Here is a 22999-nt window from a genome sequence, read left to right on the forward strand (position 1 = left end):
ATAATACTTTGTTGATAAATAACCTATCTAGACATGTCCAGGTCTTTAAACACTTAAAAATGCTACATTACTTTAAACTATAAGAGGACTTGGGACATTGGTAGACAGGACGCTGCACATCTGGGGTAGAGATGGTGTCAGATCCCGGGAATACAATCCTATGCATCGTTCGTTAGCCAGCCACAGAGTTTATGGCCAGAAGGGGGAAAGACACAAGCCTTAGGACAGCACTCGGTAGGTAACAGAAGTTTAAAACAAGTTATTTATTTTACACAATTAAATACAAAAATGAAATGTATTGGACGTATCAAAGAATGATCTTACATGGAGAGAAAAAAGGGATTTAACTGTCCAGGTTTGGCATCCCAAAATAGATGGTACCGAAAGAGCAAAATGTAAAATTTTAAAAATGTCACCGATACACTTTCTAAGAGCAGATCCAATGGCAGACGCACCTTCCCCAGGGCCCTCGCACGTAAAATGCCTTCATGAGCCAACCATAGAAAATGATTCGGAGCAGAGAACCAGAGTTCCTTTTAAACCCTCTTAGGGACGTTCAGTAGCACTACACAGTAGTTTCATGTTTCCATAAGCCGGTCCTGATATTTCCGGTGCTGTCGGCACTCAGAAATGCCCCATCCTGGGCGCTGCTTTTCAGAGGTCCGTTCTGAACCGCTAAATTTAAGCCGTAGGACTTCTGCTGCCCTTCCAGCTCCACCACGATGGGCTTCCTCAGCGGGTCTTTTTTAACAGCGGGTGGCACCGCTTTATCCGTGTTCCGGTGCCCTTTTTGAAGCGTGCTATAAGTGTCGCTGCTGTCCAGCTGGGACTGGTTATACTGGCGTTCCCGGTAGGCCAGGTATGCTCTCCGGGTCCTTGAATGCCCTTCGGCCGTCGTTTGACGCGTCTTAATTAAGCCGTTCTGGACGCTTCCTTCCACGCTGGTGGGGACGTCGTACGCGTACTCCCGTAAGACGGTCAGCCTGCTGGCGCGGTGCCCTTTGCTTCGGTTTTTGTGATGGCGACCGGGATGCCCGTTGGTGCGCAAAGGCATCTCCAAAGGGGCCACGTGCATCTTGATCTCATTGTCTACTGAGTGTTCAGTAAGACTGTTGTCGAGAGGAGGAGGAGGAGGAGGAGGAGGGCCGGCGCTGGGGGTCACCAGGCTCAGAGGACACTGGGCTGCCGCAACCTGGATATTGGTTAATTTGCAACCCTGCAAAGAGTTTTTTAAACTCGACGCACTCTTGTTCGTGCACGACGACTCTGCGCTGCTGTTGGTGCACTTGGCAGGATCCCCCTTTGGGCCACTCGCGCCGGAAGAAGGCTGAACGTTGACCTGTACCGAATAGGCTCTCCTTCCGGGGCAGCAGGACATCAACCAAGAATGTCGGACGTCTTCTCTATTGACGCCGTGATGGGTTATTAAAAAACTGCTAAGGCACAAAGACAGGACCCCAAAAAAGCAGCTGAAGACTAAATCCAAAGGGGGAGAGGAAGCAACGGAGAGGGCCCCCAGAATCCACAGAGCCACGTAGAGGAACAAAGTGAGGCTCACGCCCCGAAGCTGCGCGTGGAAGCTGTGCTCGTTTTCCAAAGCTACGGTAGAAAGCAGCGACACGGACAGAGAATCCTGATTGTTCAGGCTGCTGTGCTCGTTGGGGGCCAGGCGCTGCTGCTCCTCGTTGGGCTCCTTAAGTTCAAATTTACGTTCAGGGTGCCTCTTCAGTTGTATAAATATGCTGAGGAAATACATGCAGTTTACAAAAATAATGAAGCCGGCAGGTCCATAAAAAGCTCCCAAACTCGGTTCCCACGCCATCCAACAGCTGCAAGAAAAAGAACAATCCTAAGAAAGGCATTCCCTGTGTGGCCTCTAACTGAGCCTCTACAACCGTTTCAGATCAGGCAGAAGCAGATTCTCCACAGCCCCCCTGCGCACCCCCCCCAAACTAAGTCAGGAAGGCAATACTCACTAGGCTGCGTGAGGCTTGCTCCCGTAATTTCTTATATTTGCAGCAGCCGTTATCCCACAAACGATGACAGGGATTCCTCCACCAATTAGGTAGAACCTAAAAAAAGAAGGAAGATGCAGACTATTGTTTTAAACAGCCAGAAATATCAATAAAGGAGAAAATTAGTAGCTCAGGATTGACATTTAAGAAGTTGTTGGTGCTCTCTGAGCTTGGTGGTTTTCTTGTAGAAATTTAATGACCCAAAATTGGTGACCTCATCAGTGTTAGTAAGGAGTGGGGTTTGCTCTCAAAAGACACATAAGCATAAACAATATCTACAGACCATGCAAAAGAGACAATCAACAAGCCAAAAAGGGAGCAAAAAGACCCCAGCACTTCTCCTCCAGCAATCAGCAGCTGGATGAGCAGAGATTAACTCCCAAGATTAACACCAGACCAACAATCAAGTCAACAACATCCAATCGTGGAATGGCCAAACAAGCTAATAGTAAATAGCTCAACCAAAGAACCTCCAAGATCCCCCAACCAACACTGATAGGACAAGACAGGAGAGTATAAACTGAAAGCAAAACCCACTTCTTCCTAGCACTGATGACGTTACCTAGTTTGGGTAATGAAACGCCTGCAAGAAAACCACCAAGCTCAGAGAACACCAGAGTCAGAAATACGATTTACCATCTGTGCCCATGAATGAACTAGAGGGGGCTTCTAAACCTTCTAAAGTTAAAAAGACTTTACATCTTTTCAGTGATCGTGAATAGATCAAAATCAAAGGGACTTTTTCCTCCCCAATGCTTCCAGTGATGTTTGCCAGCTGGGTTACTGGACGGACAGAAGTATTTTATGTGGCTGGCAACCGCTACTCTCAGCCTACGCAAGATGTAGGGGATGGCTTCACCTTTTTACACGTCCTGATTCTCCGTAATAAATATTTTACTCAATTTTGAGGAAAGCTGATCAGCTTCTGCCACCTTGTGGACAAAGATGGGAGGGAATTATTTTAACGAATAAGGTAGAGCAATATTCAAATGGGAAGCTGTGATCTGCAGCAAGACAAATGACAGATAAGCCTGGCCTTTTTGTTTCTTAGCATTTTTCTATTTTACACATCCATCCAAAGTAGTTTTGAACTTTTTCAAATGGAAGAACTAGCACATCATATATGCACACAATAAAAAATGTATACGGAGAATAAGCCGACATGAATAATTCCTAATTATCGAGATATTTGGCTCTGGGTAGCTTCAGCTATATTTCATTAGAAGCTTACGATATTTAAAAGAAATATATGCTGCCTAGCAATCTTTTTATGCATGCAGCCAATTTTACAGGTCTGTTTTTCCTGGTTAAAAGTCCATGACGTACAGTTCCACATGTTAAAAATATCTGATATCCTGTCTCTGAAAAAATGTATACAGCTTTTCCCATGCATTCTGAAAATGTTATTCACTCTGAAGGCGAATGAAAAGAAATTCTACTCATACACTTCTCAGTTTTACAAATGTTCTCTTCTGCCATTAAGAATTTCCCTTTTTAACTAAAGAGATATGCCTTATTTGTTATTTAAGTGTGTAGCTTAAATATGCAAGTATCATGGAGCAAAACCGATGTCCCATACTGTAGATGTCTAGTTAATAAGAATACATGACATATACAGGGGTGGGCTTCAAAAATTTTAGCAAGGGGTTCTCTGTCCAGTTGCTGGGTGGGTGTGGCCATGGTGGGCATGGCCTAGTCGGCCTCTTGCATCATGGCGGGGGGGGGGGGTGTTTTTGCCCCCTTGGGGCTCCGGAGGCTTTTTCCAAGCCTCCGGGAGGGTGAAAACGGCCTCCCCAGGCTCTGGAGGCCCATTTTTTGCCCTCCCCGAGCCTCCGTGCACTTACCTGCATCCAAAACAGGTTGCGTGGGGACTCCTGGGAGGGGCTGGGTGAGCAGGGCCAGTCAGGAGTGGGATTTGGGGGTTCTTATATATCCAAGGATTTAAATTTTGCCTTTCTGCTGAGCATTCGCAATTAAGAATTTTTTTTTAAAAAAAAAGACTATATATAAAGATCACGCTATCATAAATCTCAGCTAAGAACAAAGCAAATGAAACATAACCTTTATGTAAAAGAGCAGGTAAGTACTATACAAAACTCTTATGAGAATAAAATTGTTGTAACTGTCATTTTAGCCCAGTTAGGGGCTGAAACTGGATTTAATGCTGATGACACACAATTAATGAGATCTGAAAGCGGGGAAACAACTAAAGGCAAGAGTTCTTTGAGGAACTGATTAAATTAATGATTAATGAACTGAAAGACAGTAAGTAGAAGCAGGGTTTCTAAGAGTCGTCAGTCTACCGTTAACAGGGATGTGAGAAAGGAAGAAAATAGAAGAAAACATTATTGGATAGAAAAACAGTACTTGAAACTGGGGAAGGAATGAAACCAACCAACTTGTGTTTATTAAGGAGATGGTGGTTCCAAATGATTTTGAGACGGGAAAACAGATAAACAGAAAGACACCAAATGACCTGTGAACATGGTCGGAGGTGACATGCCATAGGAGAGCAGGAAAAACCAGGAGTTTGGTAGCACCTTTTCCGACCAACAAATTCTATTAAGAGAAACCCAAGTCATCTTCTGCATCGGAAGAAGGAACCTGCTGCAGAGAAAATATGCCTTTTAATAAAATTTGAGGGTCAGAAAAGGTGCTGGGAAAATTTTTTTTTTAAAAAGAATGAAATGTAGGTTATTAGAATCTCTTAAATAATTACCAAATTAAGGCTAAGGAAAAGCCTTTTTTTTTTTAAAAAAAAAAAAAAGGAAAGATGAAAAAGAATCTGTAAAAATATAATAACGAAACTATATTTTTTTTTGAAATGGTTGGTCGTCTCACGTTTGCTTCAAAGTTACATTAGCGCGAAGGTCTTACTTACACCAGCATTTCATCAAGAAATTTACTTGAATGGGATGATGACATATGCTTTGCTGAATTATATGTTTGACTTAATTAAAGATTAAAAGAAATTTCAAAACAGAATCACGTTTAATTACTGAGTCTGCCAGTAATTAACATACCATATTTTTCAGAGTATAAGACACACTTTTTTCCCTCCTAAGAGGCTGAAAATTTGGGTGCGTCTTATACTCCGAATGCACCTTTTTCGAAGCTTTTTTTCAGCCCTAAGGAGGCGCTAGCAAGTGAAGCGATCTCTGTGGTTTGCCTGCTTTTCTCATTGCTTCTCTCTCCAAAGATTGTTGTGCTTTAGAAGCTGGTTTTTTTATCCCCAAGCAGGGGATAAAAAAACCAGCAAACTAATGTGCTGAAGCTGACCAGACTAAGGACGCTAGCCTTAGTCTAGCGTCTGGTAGGCAGATTTTTTTCCCCCTATTTTCCTCCCCCAAAACTAAGCTGGGTCTTATACTCCGAAAAATACAGTATATAGCTTACATTTGTTTTTCACTTTAATATGGAATTTATAAAGCAATATTTCACATATTAAGTTGATTAAAGCAGAGGCATTACAAGCAAATGAGTTTTGATCAGCATAGAGTCTATCAGTAAGAAACTTTCTTGCACTTCTACTTTTGCTATTGCTGATGATTTATTGTATGCTTTACTTAGGAGCTTATAATGAAGAGAAACAAAAACGAACACATTTTTTCCTTTCTCTGAATTCTCCTTCCCCAACAAAACAAAACAAAACAAAACAAAACAAAACAAAACAAAACAAAACACTATCCAGAAATAAAGCCCAATTCTTGATTTCAGCTTCAACATATTAACTGGATGTTAAAACTAGTTGAGACCTGTAGTAATTTGTGTTTTTGCAAGCGTCAAGTGAGGGATTCAAGATAGTGTTCCTGCCTGTGGACTCTTTTGATTTCCCCAACATCATCCTTGGGCTTTTGAGATAACTCTAATTTGGCACCATGATTTCAACTCCTCCATCAAATTTGGTCCAGTCCAGATACGGAAAGAAGACTGCCATAAAACAAAGGAAGTTGATTGCTGGCTTCTCACCTCAGCATCGGCCTTGGAGGAGGAGGGGGTTCCCCGGGGTCTTGGCACCGCTTGGCTTTTCTAGTGACTTGTTTGTAGATGTTCCTAGATGTGAGTCCCATCCACAATAAGGTGGCCAGGGTGGAATAGTGCAAGATTATCCCAACCTGGAAAACAGCCATCAAAAACTCCATGTCAAACCATTTTTTTTTTTTCACCTCTTCACTCTCTGATTCTTCAGCAGTTGCAGTTTTGCAAGCAATAAGCCGGTAAAGCTTGATAAGGAACAGAAAGGTCATTCGCAAAGCCGCCGGTGGGATGATCAAACTAAAGAACTCGCTCTGTTTTCAAAATAGATGCATTTATTAAACCTCTCATTATCTTTCTAGCGTATTTGTTCTACTGTTCAGAAATCTCTTTACGAAAAAAAAAATATAATTGTAATGGCAGCTGATATTGACACTGACCCAGGAAACCATCGATCTGGTTAACATTTCACAATATGTAAGATACCCTGTTTCCTATTCCTTTTCATCAAACATCTTCTCCTCAAACTATCATTAAATTCATCTTGCTATTAGCCACCCCCCCCCCAAAAAAAAACCCCAAAGGGGGCATTCTTGCTCAGGCCGAACACCATGTTCCGTAAAGGGAGGAGGGATCACGATAAAAATATATTAGAATTTAATGAAATACAGTAAACCTGATTATTCCCCTGGGGAATTTAATGCCATCTTCATTCCCCAGCCAGAGAAATGGGCTAAGCTCTGGGAGTACAACAGGGTTTACGTCCCTGCTCCACAGAACTAGAAGGGGAAGTTTTCCATTACAAATGTCAAAGCACAAATGATATATGACACACAGCTTAAGTGGAACATTTTTTGTTGCACATTAGTAAGAAATAGAAAGCAGAAACTTTTGCTGTGTTGACGCTAACAACACAGAGCCCCAATCCACAGAAGAGCCATTGAGGAAAAAAATTCCCATGATTTTTTTTTATTTTTTAAGATTACTCATTAACAAAACAAACACAAACCGATCTTCTCCTGCAAGGGGACCTTTCCAGATGTGTCAGGGGCGTTTGTGACAGCTGACAGAATCTGGCAGTTGAACCTCCCTCATTTAAAGTAGGTTTGGGGAAGGCTGCTATAAATCAAAACCGCAAGAGTGTGATTTCTGTCAGGACCTTGTCTTGGGAGTCCTTTGACTTTTGGCTAAAAGAATTAATGGCCGTCATCCATCAAAATAAGGGCCAAGTGAAGAGCACTTTAACTGCCCGAGCACTTCACTTGAGATCTCAAAGTGGCTTTTTTGCAGCCATAAAATGGCGCCAGCAATGCAGCACACAGAGAATACAGAACTCACACACACAGGGACACTTTACAGGCTGTCTCGGAAGATCTTAACCAATAATAGTTGCTAATCGATAAGGCTCTTTTAATCTATTCGCCCATTATGTACACAAGCAGGTTTTCTTTTCCTTCACACCTTGCCTTCAAAGATTACATCAGTTTGGCCTCTGAGGCTTTTAAAAATATAATTATAATAAATTATTAAATATCACCTGAAAACATGCTACCAGACCTCTAGTCATGTGTCTTGGAATGGAAACTGTTTAAAAAATAAAAATGATGCCCTAAACATAAAGTTCCAGAAAACAAAAATGCTGATTTTGTTTTTAAATACTCTTTAACTAATGGATTTCATGAGTTTTTTTTCCTTTCCCTGCAATTTTTCCAATATGCATTTGACTTACGGCTTGGCAGATGCTGGTATGTTTGGTCTGGGTTATGCCTCCAACAAACACTACGCATGTCAGGAAAATATGAAAGCTGAGGTTTATTAACATGTGCCAGCTTTTAAGACTGATCCTGATGACACTGTGGAATGGAAAAAGAAAAAAAACCCACAGCAGTTATTTTGCAGACAAACCTAAATATTAATCGATAAGGCAAAGAAATTATTTGCAATTATGGTCCCCAAAACTTGAAACCAAATAATCAATGCAAAAACATATTGTTCCGCCAGGCCGGGCTATCAACATAATAATTTTAAATTGGGGTATTTTAAATTTCTGGGATTTTAATTGGAGCCTAATCTATTTAATGATTTTAAATTTTAATCGTTTTGTTTTGTGTTTTTAAATAGGCTGTACACCACCCTTCGGGAGAAGGGCGGTATAGAAATAAAATTATTATTATTATTATTATATTTACAAACATGATGCCTTTATAACAGCAGAAAAAAAGCCAAAATCAGGCAGCCTTATTAGCTAAGACAGACTGCTTTTAATCTTCAGGGAAGGTTTCCTACTATAACATGACTAAAATCACCTTCTGTTCCTGTAAATTGCAAGGATTTCAGAGTCCGTTTTAGAATGCTCACTTTCCATGAAACCATCCTGCTTGCTTAATTTATGTAAATGTTCTAGAACAATGTCAATACTTTTCAGACTTTAACTGAAGTTCAGCAGTGAGTTGGTTTCTTGCAGAAAATTCTCTGATATTATTCATCTCTTACTGACATCTCTCTGAAACCACGCTAGGCTAAATTTTTGGAACCACACCATAAATTAAGAGTTGCTCAATCTATAAACACGAGGAAGGGGAGGGGTTTACACAATTTTAAACAGTTTTATTTGCCCCTCTGTATTTAGGATGCTGTTATCAGTCCAAAATAAAATAAATCATGACAAAGCAAATTATTAAATGGATTTTGCAAGCATTCTACAGAGCTGCAACAAATGTTAGAACTCTTCTTTTAAAGATGTACCAGCAAGACTACAAATATTTCAAAATAATTAAAGCCCAGAAATAACCCTATTTCCGCCTGAAGCGTCAGAATGGGTCCCAATATAAGGAGAAATAAATAAATAAATGAAAATGTTAAGAGTATATCTGGAGCTGACTTTAGCATTATAGATTATGAGCTTATGGTGTAACACATGTTTTGTGGCAGAGCCATTTTACTGAACTCTTTTGATGATTTAATACCCTGAATTTAGCAATATAACATTACAGCCTTCCTGCTAATTCAATCCAAAGCTCTGTATTTTCAGGATTAATCTTCACACATACGTAGATGGGGCAGGCCGATTTGGTTAAATGTTAGAACGATGCAAAGCGTGAGAAAGAAATGTTTCATGAAGCACAAATGGAGAATCTTTCTTCAAAGCTGTTATTTTCACAAGGCTTGTGAACCTATTTCACGGTCTCAAGTGTTGGCAACCCAATAGAGGTCGGTAGCCTAGACCAGGTGTCTGCAACCTGCAGCTCCGGAGCCGCATGCGGCTCTTTGGGCTCTCTGCTGTGGCTCCCTGTTGGATGATCCCACCACTGGCTGGCCCCACCCCTCACAGTCACTCCTCACCTGGTCTGAGAAGGTAAGGGCGATGGCGGGGGATGGAGAAGCGGTCGGGGCAGAGACAGAGAGATACAGAGAGAGGGGGAGAGAGAGAGAGAAAGGCTTTGTGGTTCCTGTTGTTTTTCAACAACTGGTTCTCTACCCTAATGACCAGCTGAATAGGCGTGGCTGGGGGGGGTCATGTGACTGGTGAAAGTGAGTGACACCAAGTTGGCCACGCCCACCGAGGTTTTGTGGCTCCTGGTGTTTTCTTTCCTGTAGGAAACGGGTCCAAATGGCTCTTTTGAGTGTTTAACGTTGCAGACCCCTGGCCTAGACGGTGAAGCATTGGCTACAGGTAGTCCTCGACTTACAACCATAATTGAGGCCAAAATTTCTGTTGCAAATGGAGAGATTTGCTGAGTTCTTGCCACAGCTGTTAAATCTGGCTTCCCTGATGGCTTTGATTGTCGGAAGGTCGCAAAAGGGGATCACACGATCCTGGGACACTGCGACCGTCATAAATATGAGTCCGTTGCCAAGCTTCTAAACTTCTGATCACGTGACCACGGGGATGCAAGTATGAAAAATGGTCGTAAGTCATTTTCCCCCCAGTGCTGTTGTAACTTCGAATGGTCACTAAGTGAGCTGTTGTAAGTTGAGGACCACCTGCACTTTAGTGCTTCGAAGCAAGGTGTTTTGTTAGTGCCAGTGCACCCCTCCCTCACAAGTGCTCGCTGCTTTAATCCAACGGAATTCATAGAGATTCAGAATGAGGCTACCTGTGGTGATAGACGTAGCTAACTTGGATCGTCAAGAGGCCCGTCAGCAGAATCACAGCAGACACATAGACAACTGGGTGCAGGAGGTCAGCTGACTGGGTGTACCCTGTCAAATCCTGACAGGCAAGACAACAGGACACAATTCACAACGTTAGTCCAATCTGGGTCTCCCTCTAACGTAAGGATGGCTGCAAATGAAACATTAGACTGGGCAAGAAGGTCGTGCAACTCCAGCAGACGACGACGAGGCAACATTTCATAAGGCAGATCGTTCTCCTCCCACCCTTTCAGCCAAGGGGGAGCCGATAAGCAAAGGTTGGATCACAAGGCACAGAACATAATTAGCCTATCTATTCTTATCTATCTATCTATCTATCTATCTATCTATCTATCTATCTATCTATCATCTACCATCTCTATAATCTTTCTATCTACCATCCCTATAATCTATCTATCTATCTATCTATCTATCTATCTATCTATCTATCTATCATCTACCATCTCTATAATCTTTCTATCTACCATCCCTATAATCTATCTATCTATCTATCTATCATCTGTCTGTCTATCATTAATCATCTATCTATCCATCCATCATTAATCATGTATCTATCCATCCATCTATCATTATCTATCTCTGTCATTAATCTATCTAATCTATCTACCTACCTACCTACCTACCTACCTACCTACCTACCTACCTATCTATCTATCTATCTATCTATCTATCTATCTATCTATCTATCTTATCCATCCACCCACCCACCCACCCACCCACCCACCCATCCATCCATCCATCCATCCATCCATCCATCCATCCATCCATCCATCCATCTGGCTAATCCTGCCAGTAAGATGCTGATGGACCTGTCTGGTAGCCTCCTTAAATATATATATTTAATGAGACTAACAGACAGGTCCATCAGCATCTTACTGGCAGGATTAGGAAGATCATAACATCCATAACGTGCAATCTGCGATTTGAGATAAAAATGCTAGGCCCAAAACTAGTGCTGGATATAAATGAACATCGCCTTGACGGACAGGAATGGTTGCAATCCCATTGATCATAGCAGGATGAAATGCGTTTGTAGAGCGATGAAAGAACGGTGCAACAGAAAGGCTCAAAACAAGAATAGGCAAAAGACAAAGACCAAACAGCTTCCCTGGGGTGCTAATCTCCAATAAGAGAAAGCAAGGAGGCTCTTTTTCAAAATCCAAGTGACGTTGGGCTGGTTTTTCTTTAAGTCCGACCCACTTTTCAAGAGTGTTAGGGGGAAGGGTTAGGAATAGGAGGAAGGAACACTACTTTGATTTGTACAAATGAGGATATAAATCTAAGAGTTTTTATCTAAAAGATTCAAAGCCTAACGTTTTTCATGCTTTTTAAAAGCAATTCGTAAAAGGGCTACATGTTATATGGAAGTACTGCTGAGATAATGTCGATTAACTTATTAAAACAGCTAAAATCCCCCCCATTAAAAAAGGAATTTTTCTTCATAGCACATTTAAGTGTCATATACTTTTTTTTTTTTTTTTTTTAAGATGGCATACCAATTAAAGTTTTGAGACCAGGATTTTGTAGATCCAAAGACCACGGGATGTGTTTTTAAATATTTGGAATTACAACAAGCACCAGTTTTCTTTGATAATGTTTTTTAACAGGCCATGATCTGTCAGATTTCTTGTTTATCTTCTTCATTCCTTTCCTATTTAACAGAACATTTGCAATTTCAAAACTTGGTAGCCTCATCTGCCTCTTATATACCCGTAAGTTGCTCTTCTAAGTTACAGGTAGTCATTGACTTACAACCATGACCGAGCCCAACATTTCTGTTGTTAAGTGAGACAGCCAAGTGAGTTTTGTCCCATTTTACGACTTTGCTTGCCACAGTTGTTACGTGAATTGCCGTGGTTGTTAGGTTAGCAACCCGGTTGTGAGGGGAACCCGTCTTCCCCACTGACTTTGCTTGTCAGGTGGTCACCAAAGGGGGTCACACACACACCCCCGGGGACACTGCAACCGTCGTAAGTACCTGCCAGTTGCCAAGTGTCTGAATTTGGATCATGTGACCACAGGGATGCTGCAATGGTCATAAGTGTGGAAAACAGTCATACATCACTTTTTAAAGTGTTGTTTAACTTCAGATGGTCACTAAATGAGTGGTTGTTAAGCAAGGACTACCTGTATGAAGCCTGGGCTACGAATGAGAGATTTGAGCCTGCAACTCTTAAAATCCATACAATCTCTCCACCCTGCACAATCCTCTGCAAAGGGCAACCCACACAGCAAAGTTAATCCTGAACAGGTTTATGCCATATTAGCCACCCAACCACGGCCTCCACCTGGATGATGTTATCGGAGTCTGTCCCTGCCCCCCAACTTTAAAGAAACCGAGGAACCCACCATCAGGACTGCGTAATTGCTGAGGGAGGAACACTGCATGGCGGTGACATTTTCATCGGAAAAAAGGATACGGCAGCCGTCCGACTTCCAACCGCCTTGTCCGTTCAGCAAACCGAAGTCCCACTGAGCCGCCACCGCTTCGGTTCCGTGCGCAATGCGCCTCAAGGTCACGTTAATGGGGACATCCTGATGGGGTGGACTTACGCCATCTTGTTTGGTTATAAAGAAAAAAAAGGGGGGGTATTTTTATGCATACGCTAAAATGAAAGCGATGGCATTTCCAAAATGAAGACAGAGTAGGGCGGGGAGGGGGGGGTCAAACTCAAGGATCTGGAAACAGCAAAGGACCTGCCTGCGGTGCTTCTGCCAGTGAGAATGTGATCCCGAGCTCCGTTTTTGGCTGCCATGGCCTCCTGCAACCTTCTGCCAATGTAAACAGAGCTCGGGAGGGCCATTTTCACTGGCAGAGCACTCGGGCCGCCACAGGCACCCCCGACAGGAGTGATGTTGAGCTGCCCACCCCACCCCCATATCAAACACAACCCTGATGCGGCCCTCAATGAAATCGAGTTTGACATCCCTGGAGTAGGGAATACAAAGGGGTGTGTGTGTGGGTTTGAAAACGAGAGCCTGTTAAGGAACAAACCTGCTTTGGTGAGGATGACCGGGGTCACCACCGTCAGGCGTTTCCTATCGGCGGTCAAAGTGGTGGAATTGCCGGTCGACGGGAAAAGTTTCCCATTTCGGAAGGCGATCAGCTGAAGCCTGTAGAGAGCGTCTTCCGTGGGCTGGATTTCTCTTTTCTGCCTCTGGGAAAACAAGGCCGGGGGCAGCTGGATAGAAGCCTCCACAACCGTGTTCTGCAAAAGGAAGCAGCATTAACGCAGGGTACAGGTCGTCCTTGAGTTACGACAGTTCGTTGAGTGGAAGTTACGACGGCGCTGAACATATGAGACATATATGTACATGTACGGGAGGTATGTAGTGAGTGTGTATGTATATACACCTGGGCTTAAAAATCATTTAAACAACAAAATTAAAAAAACAAATCATTTAAAGTTTTAAAACAACAAGATCTATTCATATAGAATAAATAACATGCTGGTTTTCAGCCTAATCTTCTTCTCCTCGATCTATTCTTGTACAAAGATCATTTCATGCTTCTGGTTGGAAACGGCAGCCTCCCCAAACGTCCCAATGCTTGAGGGCACCTGGAGCACCAATACAGGCAGGTGCCCCCATGCGCATGCGGCCGCTTAGCTTTTATTCACCTTCAGGGCGAGGCTTGACAGCGTATTTGAGACGTTGCATTTAAAGCCCAGCTGCTTGTCCAGACTGCCCTCCAGATCTCTCCGCCCATAGTCAGAGAAGCCCGAGCGATCTGCCACGGCGATCTTTTGGAATACAGTGCAGGTCATCCCAGTAAAGCTGGAGCCCTTTATTACGTAAGCTTCCACGGCAATGTTTGGAGAATACTGTTGAAATAAAACGACAACGCAAAAACAAAATTCTCTGCTGGGTGCTGCAAAAGTAGTAAATCAGCTCCCCAAATGCACCAAACTGTTAGAATAGAAAACTTCTACACTGTGTATGTCTGCACTCTGCAAACTGCTTAAGAGAGGGCTGTAAAGCACTGTGAAGTGGTATATTAGTGCTATACAATCACGGGGGGGGGGGGGGGGAATCCACAAAGTCACCAACATTTTGAACTGCTACCCAAGTGCCCCTCCCACGGGGATGGGGAGGTTTCCCCATGCAGCCTTGCCTTGGTCTGACCTATTTCTGAATGTTTCTCTTTCCCCCAGGCCAAATGCTCCTCCCCACTTCAGGTTACTTTTCAGAAGTGTTACAAGGCTGATAGACAGAATTCTGATCCCTTTTCAAATGTTTCAATGAAAGTAAAACGCAGCTTTGACTCGATTCACACGGGTCCCAATGGAAACCAAAAGTGTCAGTCCTTACCGTCGAGTAAACCTGAGCCCCATTAGCTAGCCGGTAGGTTGCAATCCTTTGTAAGCATTGTGCAATTCTAGTACAGGCCTTGGCTTCTCTCTGGGCCACCCACAGGATGTGTTCATCAGCCAGCATGATGTTACTAGCAATGTCCACCATCACGTCCCCTAGCTGGCAGGAGAAGAGCAGAAGAGGTGCCAGTCTCAGCTTTGGCATAACTTTGCACATAGGTTTCCCCAAAGGTTTATTCATTACATTCCCCCGCATTCTCCATTCAAGAAACTCGGTATGTTGTTTCTTGATCCTCACTTTCCATTTGTATTATCATTCATTCAGATTCACAAACTGGAAGGGACACACCCTCCCTTGGGTCTGAATTTAACCCTTGGTCATGTCACATATTCCATTTATACCTTAAGTCTGTTTTTGTCCACTAAGCAATTTCATTTTTAATGACAGGGCTTTAGCAGTTTATTATACCCACATTTGGTTCTCATGGTTTTCCTAGCCCTCAAAACTCAATCGATTCTTCAGCAGTGCTTACTGTGCCATAGATTAGGAAATACTTTCCCAATGTAATTCTTAATAATGGCTGGTTATAATTGCCCATTTGAATAATATACTGAATGGAAAGCTTTTGGGTGCGCTCCTAAAAAAAATGCATAACTAGGCTTTTTTCCCAAAAGCATAACATAAATACAAAGTTTGTGTTTGCAAAAATTGATAATCGGTAATCGGATTGTATAGGGTTTTTTTTTTTTAATTAAAAAAGGGATATAATAGGGAAAAAGTTAAAAGGCAGTTCTCTTCCTTATAAGGCTATGGGACTAAATTTTCAAATATGTATGATTTTCAGGATGCTTGGAATTGATCAAAGCATTAATGTTCCATAAACCCCTGTGATTGTTTATTCACAGAGAAGAATGAGGTGTGAAGCATTGACGTTCGACTGAGCAAAATGTTTATTCTGGGAATGCCCAAGTTTTCTCCACCCGCCAACCAGGGGAAAGGGAGTTTAAATAAAATAAGCCCAACAAAACTAGCAATGTTTAAAACAATTATTTTTTTCATGATTTTATTTTGAGTTGTCTGCATTTTCGGAAACAGGAAACCCAAGGAAATTAACAGGCTATGTGAAAAGTAGCTGGACCAGTCCTTTAATTGCTTAGGTGAATAGGTGTGTCTCAGTTCTTTTTCTGAAGGAGGGCCAGGTAAGACCTGACTTCCCTTCTCTTAGGAGTGCAACAGGATTTGAACTTAGTCAGTGTGAAAGATCACGGCACAATCTGGATTTGATCCCACGTTCTATAAAAGGAAGGGAGTCCGTGCGGAAAACGGCTACCATCTGCATCTCCCTGAAGGAGGGGAAGGGCCACGAGAAGTTATGATCCAGTAAAAGGTCCATGGTACAGAAAAGCAGGACTCCCCATTTCAGTACCAAACTAAATCTAAACTGAAGACCAATAAAGAAGGATATTTGTAGCTCAGGATTGACCTGAGGCGTCCGTGGTGCTCTCTGAGCTTGCTTGTTTTCTGGCAGACGTCTTATGACCCAACTAGGGAACATTATCAGTGCTAGGAGGGAGCGTGGCTTGCTGTCAGTTTATATTCAAGAAACTGCCAAAGAAGCCAACAGCAAACAGCCTAAGCAAAGAGCCTCTAAGCCCACCCAACCACCCAACCCTGAATGTAAACTACGAGTAAACTCCTTACTAGCACTGATGATGTTACCTAGTTTAGGTCATGAAATGTTTGCAAGAAAGCAAGACAGCTCCGAGAGCCCTCAAACTGAAGACTGCCAGCAAATTCACGCCATCCTTGGTTGCCTGGAGTGAAACAGGGGCTATGGGCTTAAGCACCATGGCTGGAAAGTGTGACTTATAACTACTGAGTTATGTGCTGTACTTTTTTCCCCCTCAACCTCATTTGAATTTCATGAGGTACAATTAATTTTCTCCTGAAGACAAACAGCTCTTCCCTTCCCTGCTAATTGACTAAAGTGGAACAAACAAGTTGTTCGGGAAATTTTTTTTATCAAGAATTATGCCCTCATCCTTTGACTTTTAAAACTGCCTGGCAAACATCGCACGGAGTATTTCCCTGGTTTGAATTGGCAATGCAAGCTGCAACGAGCGTGAGTGTTTCTGCACTGCAAAACACACACTATAAAAAGTTCCTCTGTCAAAATGTCCTACTAGTTTCCCAGCTGCTTTTGTTCTGTTTTAATGTACTTCACGTTTGTATACAGGGAATCTATCCTTTGAAAGAATTACATGGAAAACTTAAATTTAATTCAGAAAGCAGTTAATGTGATTACTCCTCAGCTACTTAACAATTGTCATCTTCCATCACATTAAAATATATAATTTGCCAAGAATATCTGAAGATCTCCGAGCGCCATGGACTATACACTTCTGATATTTAACAAAATACTTGAGTACAATCACATCAACTATCCAGGCCATATTCCAAGGAGTGACCAGAATTTCTATAGGACTGGTCAATGTATCAGAAAAAAAAATCTTGTATCATTAGAAAAATAATAGAACCTGAGTCAGGTTCCTAACATAGCATGCTCCTATTTTCCAAGAATATATGTTTTGTACTGCCTACTTTTATTGCGTAGACTACCACTGTGGCAACTCTGGATGCTATTGCAATAAAAAGGTAGGAAGCTGGAGATAAGATTGCCATACAGATTTAAAAACACAGATTTCAGGGAAAAAAAATATTATAGCTGTTCGTTCACCTTTATTTTTGCTTCCATATAAACTGCTTATTTTAGCGTTAAACAAGTATTAAACATTAAATCAAGAATCTGTAGACTTAAAGTCAGCAAAACAACTTTAATATAGTTTCACTGAGCCAGATTAAAATGTATTACAGACTATCCTTTTCAAAGTACATCAAAAGCTTTGCCCCTGGATTTCCGTGTTATTTTTATTGTCAAAATAGTAGCAAGCTAGTGTTCCTGTGTGACTTCATAAATCACAGCAAAAATTTTAGATCACCTTAAAGCCTACTTGTATAAATATGGAATTCTAGCACTGCCAATCTTCAGCATGTGACTTTTAAGAAAGAAATGTGGTGCTTTTAATTTCTAAGGCTCTTTCAATGTGACTGCATTTGTTAAGAGCCAGTTGTTTTCAGCATTCAAATATGCCGATATGGGAAGGCTGCCTTTTTACATCATATGGGAGGAAGGGTTAGGGTTTCACAAGAAAATATGGCTTGAAGATTATTTGGTCTGAATTAAAATCAATTACCTCTTTGTACTTCTCAGCAAATCGTCCAAATTTCTCTATCATTTCAGCCACAAAAATAACATCCATTTTGTCAGAAAAGTTTGCTGCTTCTACGGTGTATGCCAAGAGCTGTCGGGCGGTGGCTACGGCATTGGTGAGGTTCAGTGGCATCTGCATGAAGCATTAAAGGTGCAGGAAAAAGGTGCTTAATAAAATACGTTCAAGGAATTAAAAATGGACTTGAAACGAACAGGCTTCATCGAGTTCACCAAAACTCTGCAGTACACAGGAGTGCAGCTTTATTTTTGTAAAACTCAGGAAACCTTTCCAACTCCTTAATCTTTTAATTTATTAATATAATCTATTAATTTAATTAAGCTGCTTTCATCCAACTTCACTGGGAATTGAATAATACGCCGAAAGACAACACCAAACGTCTTCTATTTTATTTGGCGTTTCTTCTCATCATCCACTTAAGAATCATTCCGAGATAGTAGCTTCTGACGCCTGTATTTATTTGGGTTTAAGTGTGTTGATCTTGGGATACTTATTGGAAATAAATGTGAGCTGCTCTGATGATTTTGATTAAGGAGGAGGATAGAAAGCCGCTAAACTAACTAGTGGCACACCAAATGCACATCTTACTATATAGATCATAAGGCACAAAGAGCAAGTAAGCTGATTTAACTGACGATTTTAATCTTTTATATGAAGTTTTTCTGTTATAAGGAAACCAACCAGACAGACAAAATGTATTTCCTACTTCATAAATAATTCTTTAGCAAAAACCTATTACCAGTCAAAAACACAGCACAAGGACCAGCAAGTGTTCATGTTCACGAATTCTCTATTTAAATAGACACAAAGATGACTTGGGTATAATTTGGCAGTTCGATCCTGACCGGCTCAAGGTTGACTCAGCCTTCTGTCCTTCCGAAGTCGGTAAAATGAGGACCCAGATTGTTGGGGACAAGAGGCTGACTCTGTAAACATCCCTTAGAGAGGGAGCCTAAGTGCTATTGCTATCTAAACTGTGGTGGTATAGTGGTTAGAATGCAGGATTGCAGGCTGACTCTGCTAACTGCCAGCAGTTCGATCCTGACCGGCTCAAAGTTGACTCAGCCTTCTGTCCTTCCGAGGTAAATAGAATGAGGACCCAGATTGCTATTGCTATAATATAAACAGCAATAGGGATCCTGGATCTTTTAAATTATAAACACATTTCAAAGTTTTGAAATTATTATTAGAAGTAGCTCAGAAAAGATTAGTGCTAACCTGATTAAACATATACAGGACTCTAGTGGCGTCATTTGCATATTGGCAACGAGAGTAATCCTCTTCGGCCCAGCGGCCTCCCCGACCACATCTCCGCCACGCCCTCTTCTCATCCTGAGCGCTGCCCAGGTAGATGCCACTGCCAGCCGAGTATCGGGTGCACAGCAAGTAGGCAGTCAGGCCTGCCAAAGTTCTGGGCCACCTGAAGATCGGAAGACAAAAGAGGGCCTACCTTGTGACACGAGAAGAGGAACGTCAGCAAAAGAAAACGGGAAATACGAAGTGCACAGTAAGAGAACATTCAGTTCTGCATAGAGTGTGGCATTTTAGCTTCTGAGCATTGTTATTGTTTAAGCTTCTTCTCAAGATACCAATCTGGCGAAGCAAGAGATACTGGTAGTGACATAGTCACATGTATGTCCCCAAAGGAATGTAGTGATTAAAGTGCTGGCTTAGAAACCAGGAGACCGTGAGTTCTAGCCCCATGAAAACCTCGCTAGGTGATACTTTGGACCAGTCATTCTCTCTCAGGCCACCTCACTTCACAAGGTTGTTGTTGTTGTGGAGAAGATAAGAGGAGGAAGGAGTATTAGGTGTGTTTGCCTCCTTGAATAACTCATCAAGGAGCATTACAATCAAACAAATACATATGTACACTTATTCTCCAGTAAGGTTAGGCTCAACCCAACCCAGGGTGCATATTCCTCTCAGACTAACCTGGAGGATGTTACCTCGTTTGGCTAATCTAGAAGCTGAGTCGTGGCAACTGGATTTTTCTTTTTTTGGCTTGAAACGTTTCGCTGCTTATCCAAGTAGCTTCTTTAGTCTGGGTTGAAGTTTAGACTGAAGAAGCTCCTTGGATAAGCAGCCAAACATTTCAAACCAAAAAAGAAAAATAAAAAAAACTCAACTTCCAGGCAACTCCACCTGAATGACCGACTGACTCAGACAAACGACTGAGAACCTTCATAATGGAACATCTGTAAGAAAACAACCAAGCTCAAAGAGCAGATCAAGGACCTTGTATTTCTCTCATTTGCTGCTTCTCCATAAATTGCTAACATTTTCCGACAGCAGAAGCCAGTTTTTCTATACATTAAAGTAAGGCTTTAAGCCCCTGATTTTGGTTATTTTAACAGCTGAGTTAGAGGCAGGGGAAGCTTGAGTGAAATTTCGTGAAGAGCTCTAAGTTTTGAAATGTGAAAAGTGGCAGTTAGCCGAAAAGTTGAGGAATAAGATGGAGGCACCTGGAAAGGCAGAGTGTGAAACAAGAGTTATAGACTGGGAAAATGGGATTCTTTGGTACAGCAAGTGTAACAACTAGCAAAAGAGTTGTCAATCTTGCACAGGTTTGGCTTGAGGGGAGGGAGAGAAGATTCACCTTTGATTAGAGACAACTATCTAATTTTTGGGACACAGGAAGGCATTGTGAGCACAAATAATGGTAACATTGTCTAGCTGAGGAGACGATTATTACATTAATAAAAGCTTTTTAACAAAAATAATATTTTAAGTATAATTAAAAAGCACCTGATCATTTTTAAAATTGCGTTTTCTTGAAACAAAGCAGATTTTTTGAGACTTTTTGTTCCATTTCTCTACACCAATGTTTCTCCACCTTGGATGAACTTCAGTTCCCAGAATTCCCAAGACAGCATAGCTTGGGAATTTCTATGCTGGCTTGGGAATTCTGGGAATTGAAGTCCACCCTTCTTAAAGGTACCAAGGTTGAGAAACACAGCTCTACACGGTATGCTGTTACTTAAAGAATGTGAAGTCAGGCCAAATAAATTATGTTGAGTGAATAAATCCATCCAGTGGCAAGGATGGATTTTTTTTTAATCGCGCTTGGTGGACATATAAACAAGGTAAAAAAAAAAAGATTCAAATACATACAACAAAGCAGAGGATTTTAAAGATTAATACTGAACTGAAGCCAGTACTTTTCATTAAAGGTTAGAAAAGAGTCGTGGAAGGTTATTATTATTGGGGTGAGATTAATATATGCACAAAAATGGAAAGATTTGGTATTACCATCACTTCTACTGACATGGGGAAATACGGTCAAAAACGAAACAAAGGACATAGCTTAGGGTTGTTTTCTACAGGTTATCTATGCCTACAGAATGCCACAGACACGAAGTTTATAAAAGGAGTTACCTCACACAGAGAGCGTTTAAGGGTAATAGCTGGCACTTCCAGAGAGGTAAGGTGGGGTTATAGTGGCCAGCAGCAAAACGGTTAGAATGAGAAGTGAAGAGAGAAATACAGAAACAATATGAGTGTTTGCAAGGCCCGACAGCAACTCGTATTTCTTAGATACAAACAACCGCTGACAAACCTACCACATTCCCAAAATGTTTCCACTGTAATACATCAGAATTCCCCCATGCAAAATAAATCAACAAATAAAAACTACAAGTTTACAAGGTTGATGCTCTAATATAAAACGGGAATTTTCTCTCTCTATCGTCAGTCAGAACTCAAGAAGCTTCTTGGCTGAGAAGTCTTCAAGGAAAAAGCAAGAAAAGTCCAGTTGCCTTTTGAGAAATCATTTCTGGGACAACCCTGACCTGGATGGCTGAGAATCTCCACAGACATTTCTCCCTATCATCACCACATCACGATACCTCATTGCCACTCTGGTAATTTGGGAAGGCTTCTTAAAATGATGGCCACAAGAGCTTAAGGGCATGTTGGAGCAGTCTCCGTTTTATTCTCATTATCATAACTCGAAGGACTGGTGTCAGCTTCCTGCTGAATAGAGATACTGGCTCTGCATTTTTGTTTTTAATTATCACAGTTCAGATTAAGCCAGACTCCCATTTATTAAGTGGGAGGAGAACAAGGTTGGGTAACGCTCAAGCTAAAAGGCTGCCGACCTGGCCTCTCCACACCCATCGTCACCCACCTGAAGTCGCCTTTGTTGTTGACAACTCTCTCTGGCGGGCAGTACTGGGCAGAGCTGTTCAGGACCACAATGTCCACAGTCCTTGAGTTATTCCCACGCCTGGAGTGCACGTGGCACCCCCAATTTCCGGTCGATCCAGCTTGAATGTTTGAGATGGTCAGGGCGCTTTGGTGATAACAAGAAAGAGCAGCATTAAACATTCTATCAAATCATTCCCGGAAGTTATTTTACTGGTATGAAACAATGAATTATTCTACATCGGGGTGGACAAGTATGGCACCTCTACGAGCTGTGGACTTCAACTCCCAGAATTCCTGAGCCACCGTCCCTGTTCTATATTAAGACATCCAAAATTAACTATGAGATGCCTTAACAATTAGCAAGGTTGCAGGATCTTGCCATGCAAGAGAACTGTATCATTCCATCCAGCAGCTTCTTCAAACTATTGTTTAAAAGCCAACAGTGAACTTTCATGTTAGAAAACGCCGCGCCAATGAGAGATTAAACAAACTGTCACAATTAGACAATGCAGCAGACGAGTAGATTTCTAACAGCGCAGAAGTGAAGAATTCTGCGGGAAGAATGAGCAGTTCTTTTGCTTTTTTTAAAAAAAACATTCAGGAAATTATTTTAGAAGACGTGATAATTACGCAGCGTATCGGAGAAATGTTTAGAGCTTCTTTAAGTAGCAATTACATCCTGTGAGAAATCCCCTGGTATAAACAGACCCGGCATCCGTGTCTCGGTGCCCATTTAATAAAAGGGTGAAGAATAGAGAGATGGAGTTGACAGCCTGGTTCTCCCTCTCACCTTGCAATTACAGAGCAGTTATGAACCATGTTCTTCTCCACAAAAATCCCCTGGGACTCATCCGTTTCAACGATCTTCCCGTCCTGGTACCAAAGGACCTGCATATCTTGATCGATGTAGGAAACCATGCACTGGAAAGGCAGGCTGTCCCCTTCAAAGACCACCTGCCGATGAGACGGGCTCAGGGAGAAAGAAGGCAGCTCCAGAGGAGGGTCTGTTTTCCGAGGGGGGGGAGAGGAGAGACAATTTTTTTTAGCTTTACAACATACAAAAAATACAGGTAATCCTCAATTTACGACCACAATTGAGCC

At 41.9% G+C, this 22999-nt stretch overlaps 1 protein-coding gene across 1 annotated transcript in view; it reads right to left on the reverse strand.

The window, feature by feature from the left end:
- Positions 1-235: 235 nt before the first annotated feature.
- Positions 236-22999, reverse strand: part of ADGRA3 (adhesion G protein-coupled receptor A3) — a 36993-nt gene continuing 14229 nt past the window's right edge. The window contains exons 7-19 of the mRNA XM_070948258.1: positions 22689-22902; positions 21879-22043; positions 18968-19169; positions 17714-17863; positions 14457-14618; positions 13766-13969; positions 13141-13354; positions 12495-12703; positions 10088-10203; positions 7720-7843; positions 5985-6130; positions 1977-2072; positions 236-1829 (exon numbers count right to left, since the gene is read on the reverse strand). Of these exons, the coding sequence (XP_070804359.1) occupies positions 566-1829; positions 1977-2072; positions 5985-6130; positions 7720-7843; positions 10088-10203; positions 12495-12703; positions 13141-13354; positions 13766-13969; positions 14457-14618; positions 17714-17863; positions 18968-19169; positions 21879-22043; positions 22689-22902 (3266 nt within the window). The 3' untranslated portion in view covers positions 236-565. The remainder of the gene's footprint in view (positions 1830-1976; positions 2073-5984; positions 6131-7719; positions 7844-10087; positions 10204-12494; positions 12704-13140; positions 13355-13765; positions 13970-14456; positions 14619-17713; positions 17864-18967; positions 19170-21878; positions 22044-22688; positions 22903-22999) is intronic.

The sequence above is a fragment of the Pituophis catenifer genome, unplaced genomic scaffold (assembly GCF_029215685.1).
Source record: "Pituophis catenifer annectens isolate HBS135680 unplaced genomic scaffold, rPitCat1.0.hap2 SCAF_8, whole genome shotgun sequence".
NCBI lineage: Eukaryota > Metazoa > Chordata > Lepidosauria > Squamata > Colubridae > Pituophis > Pituophis catenifer.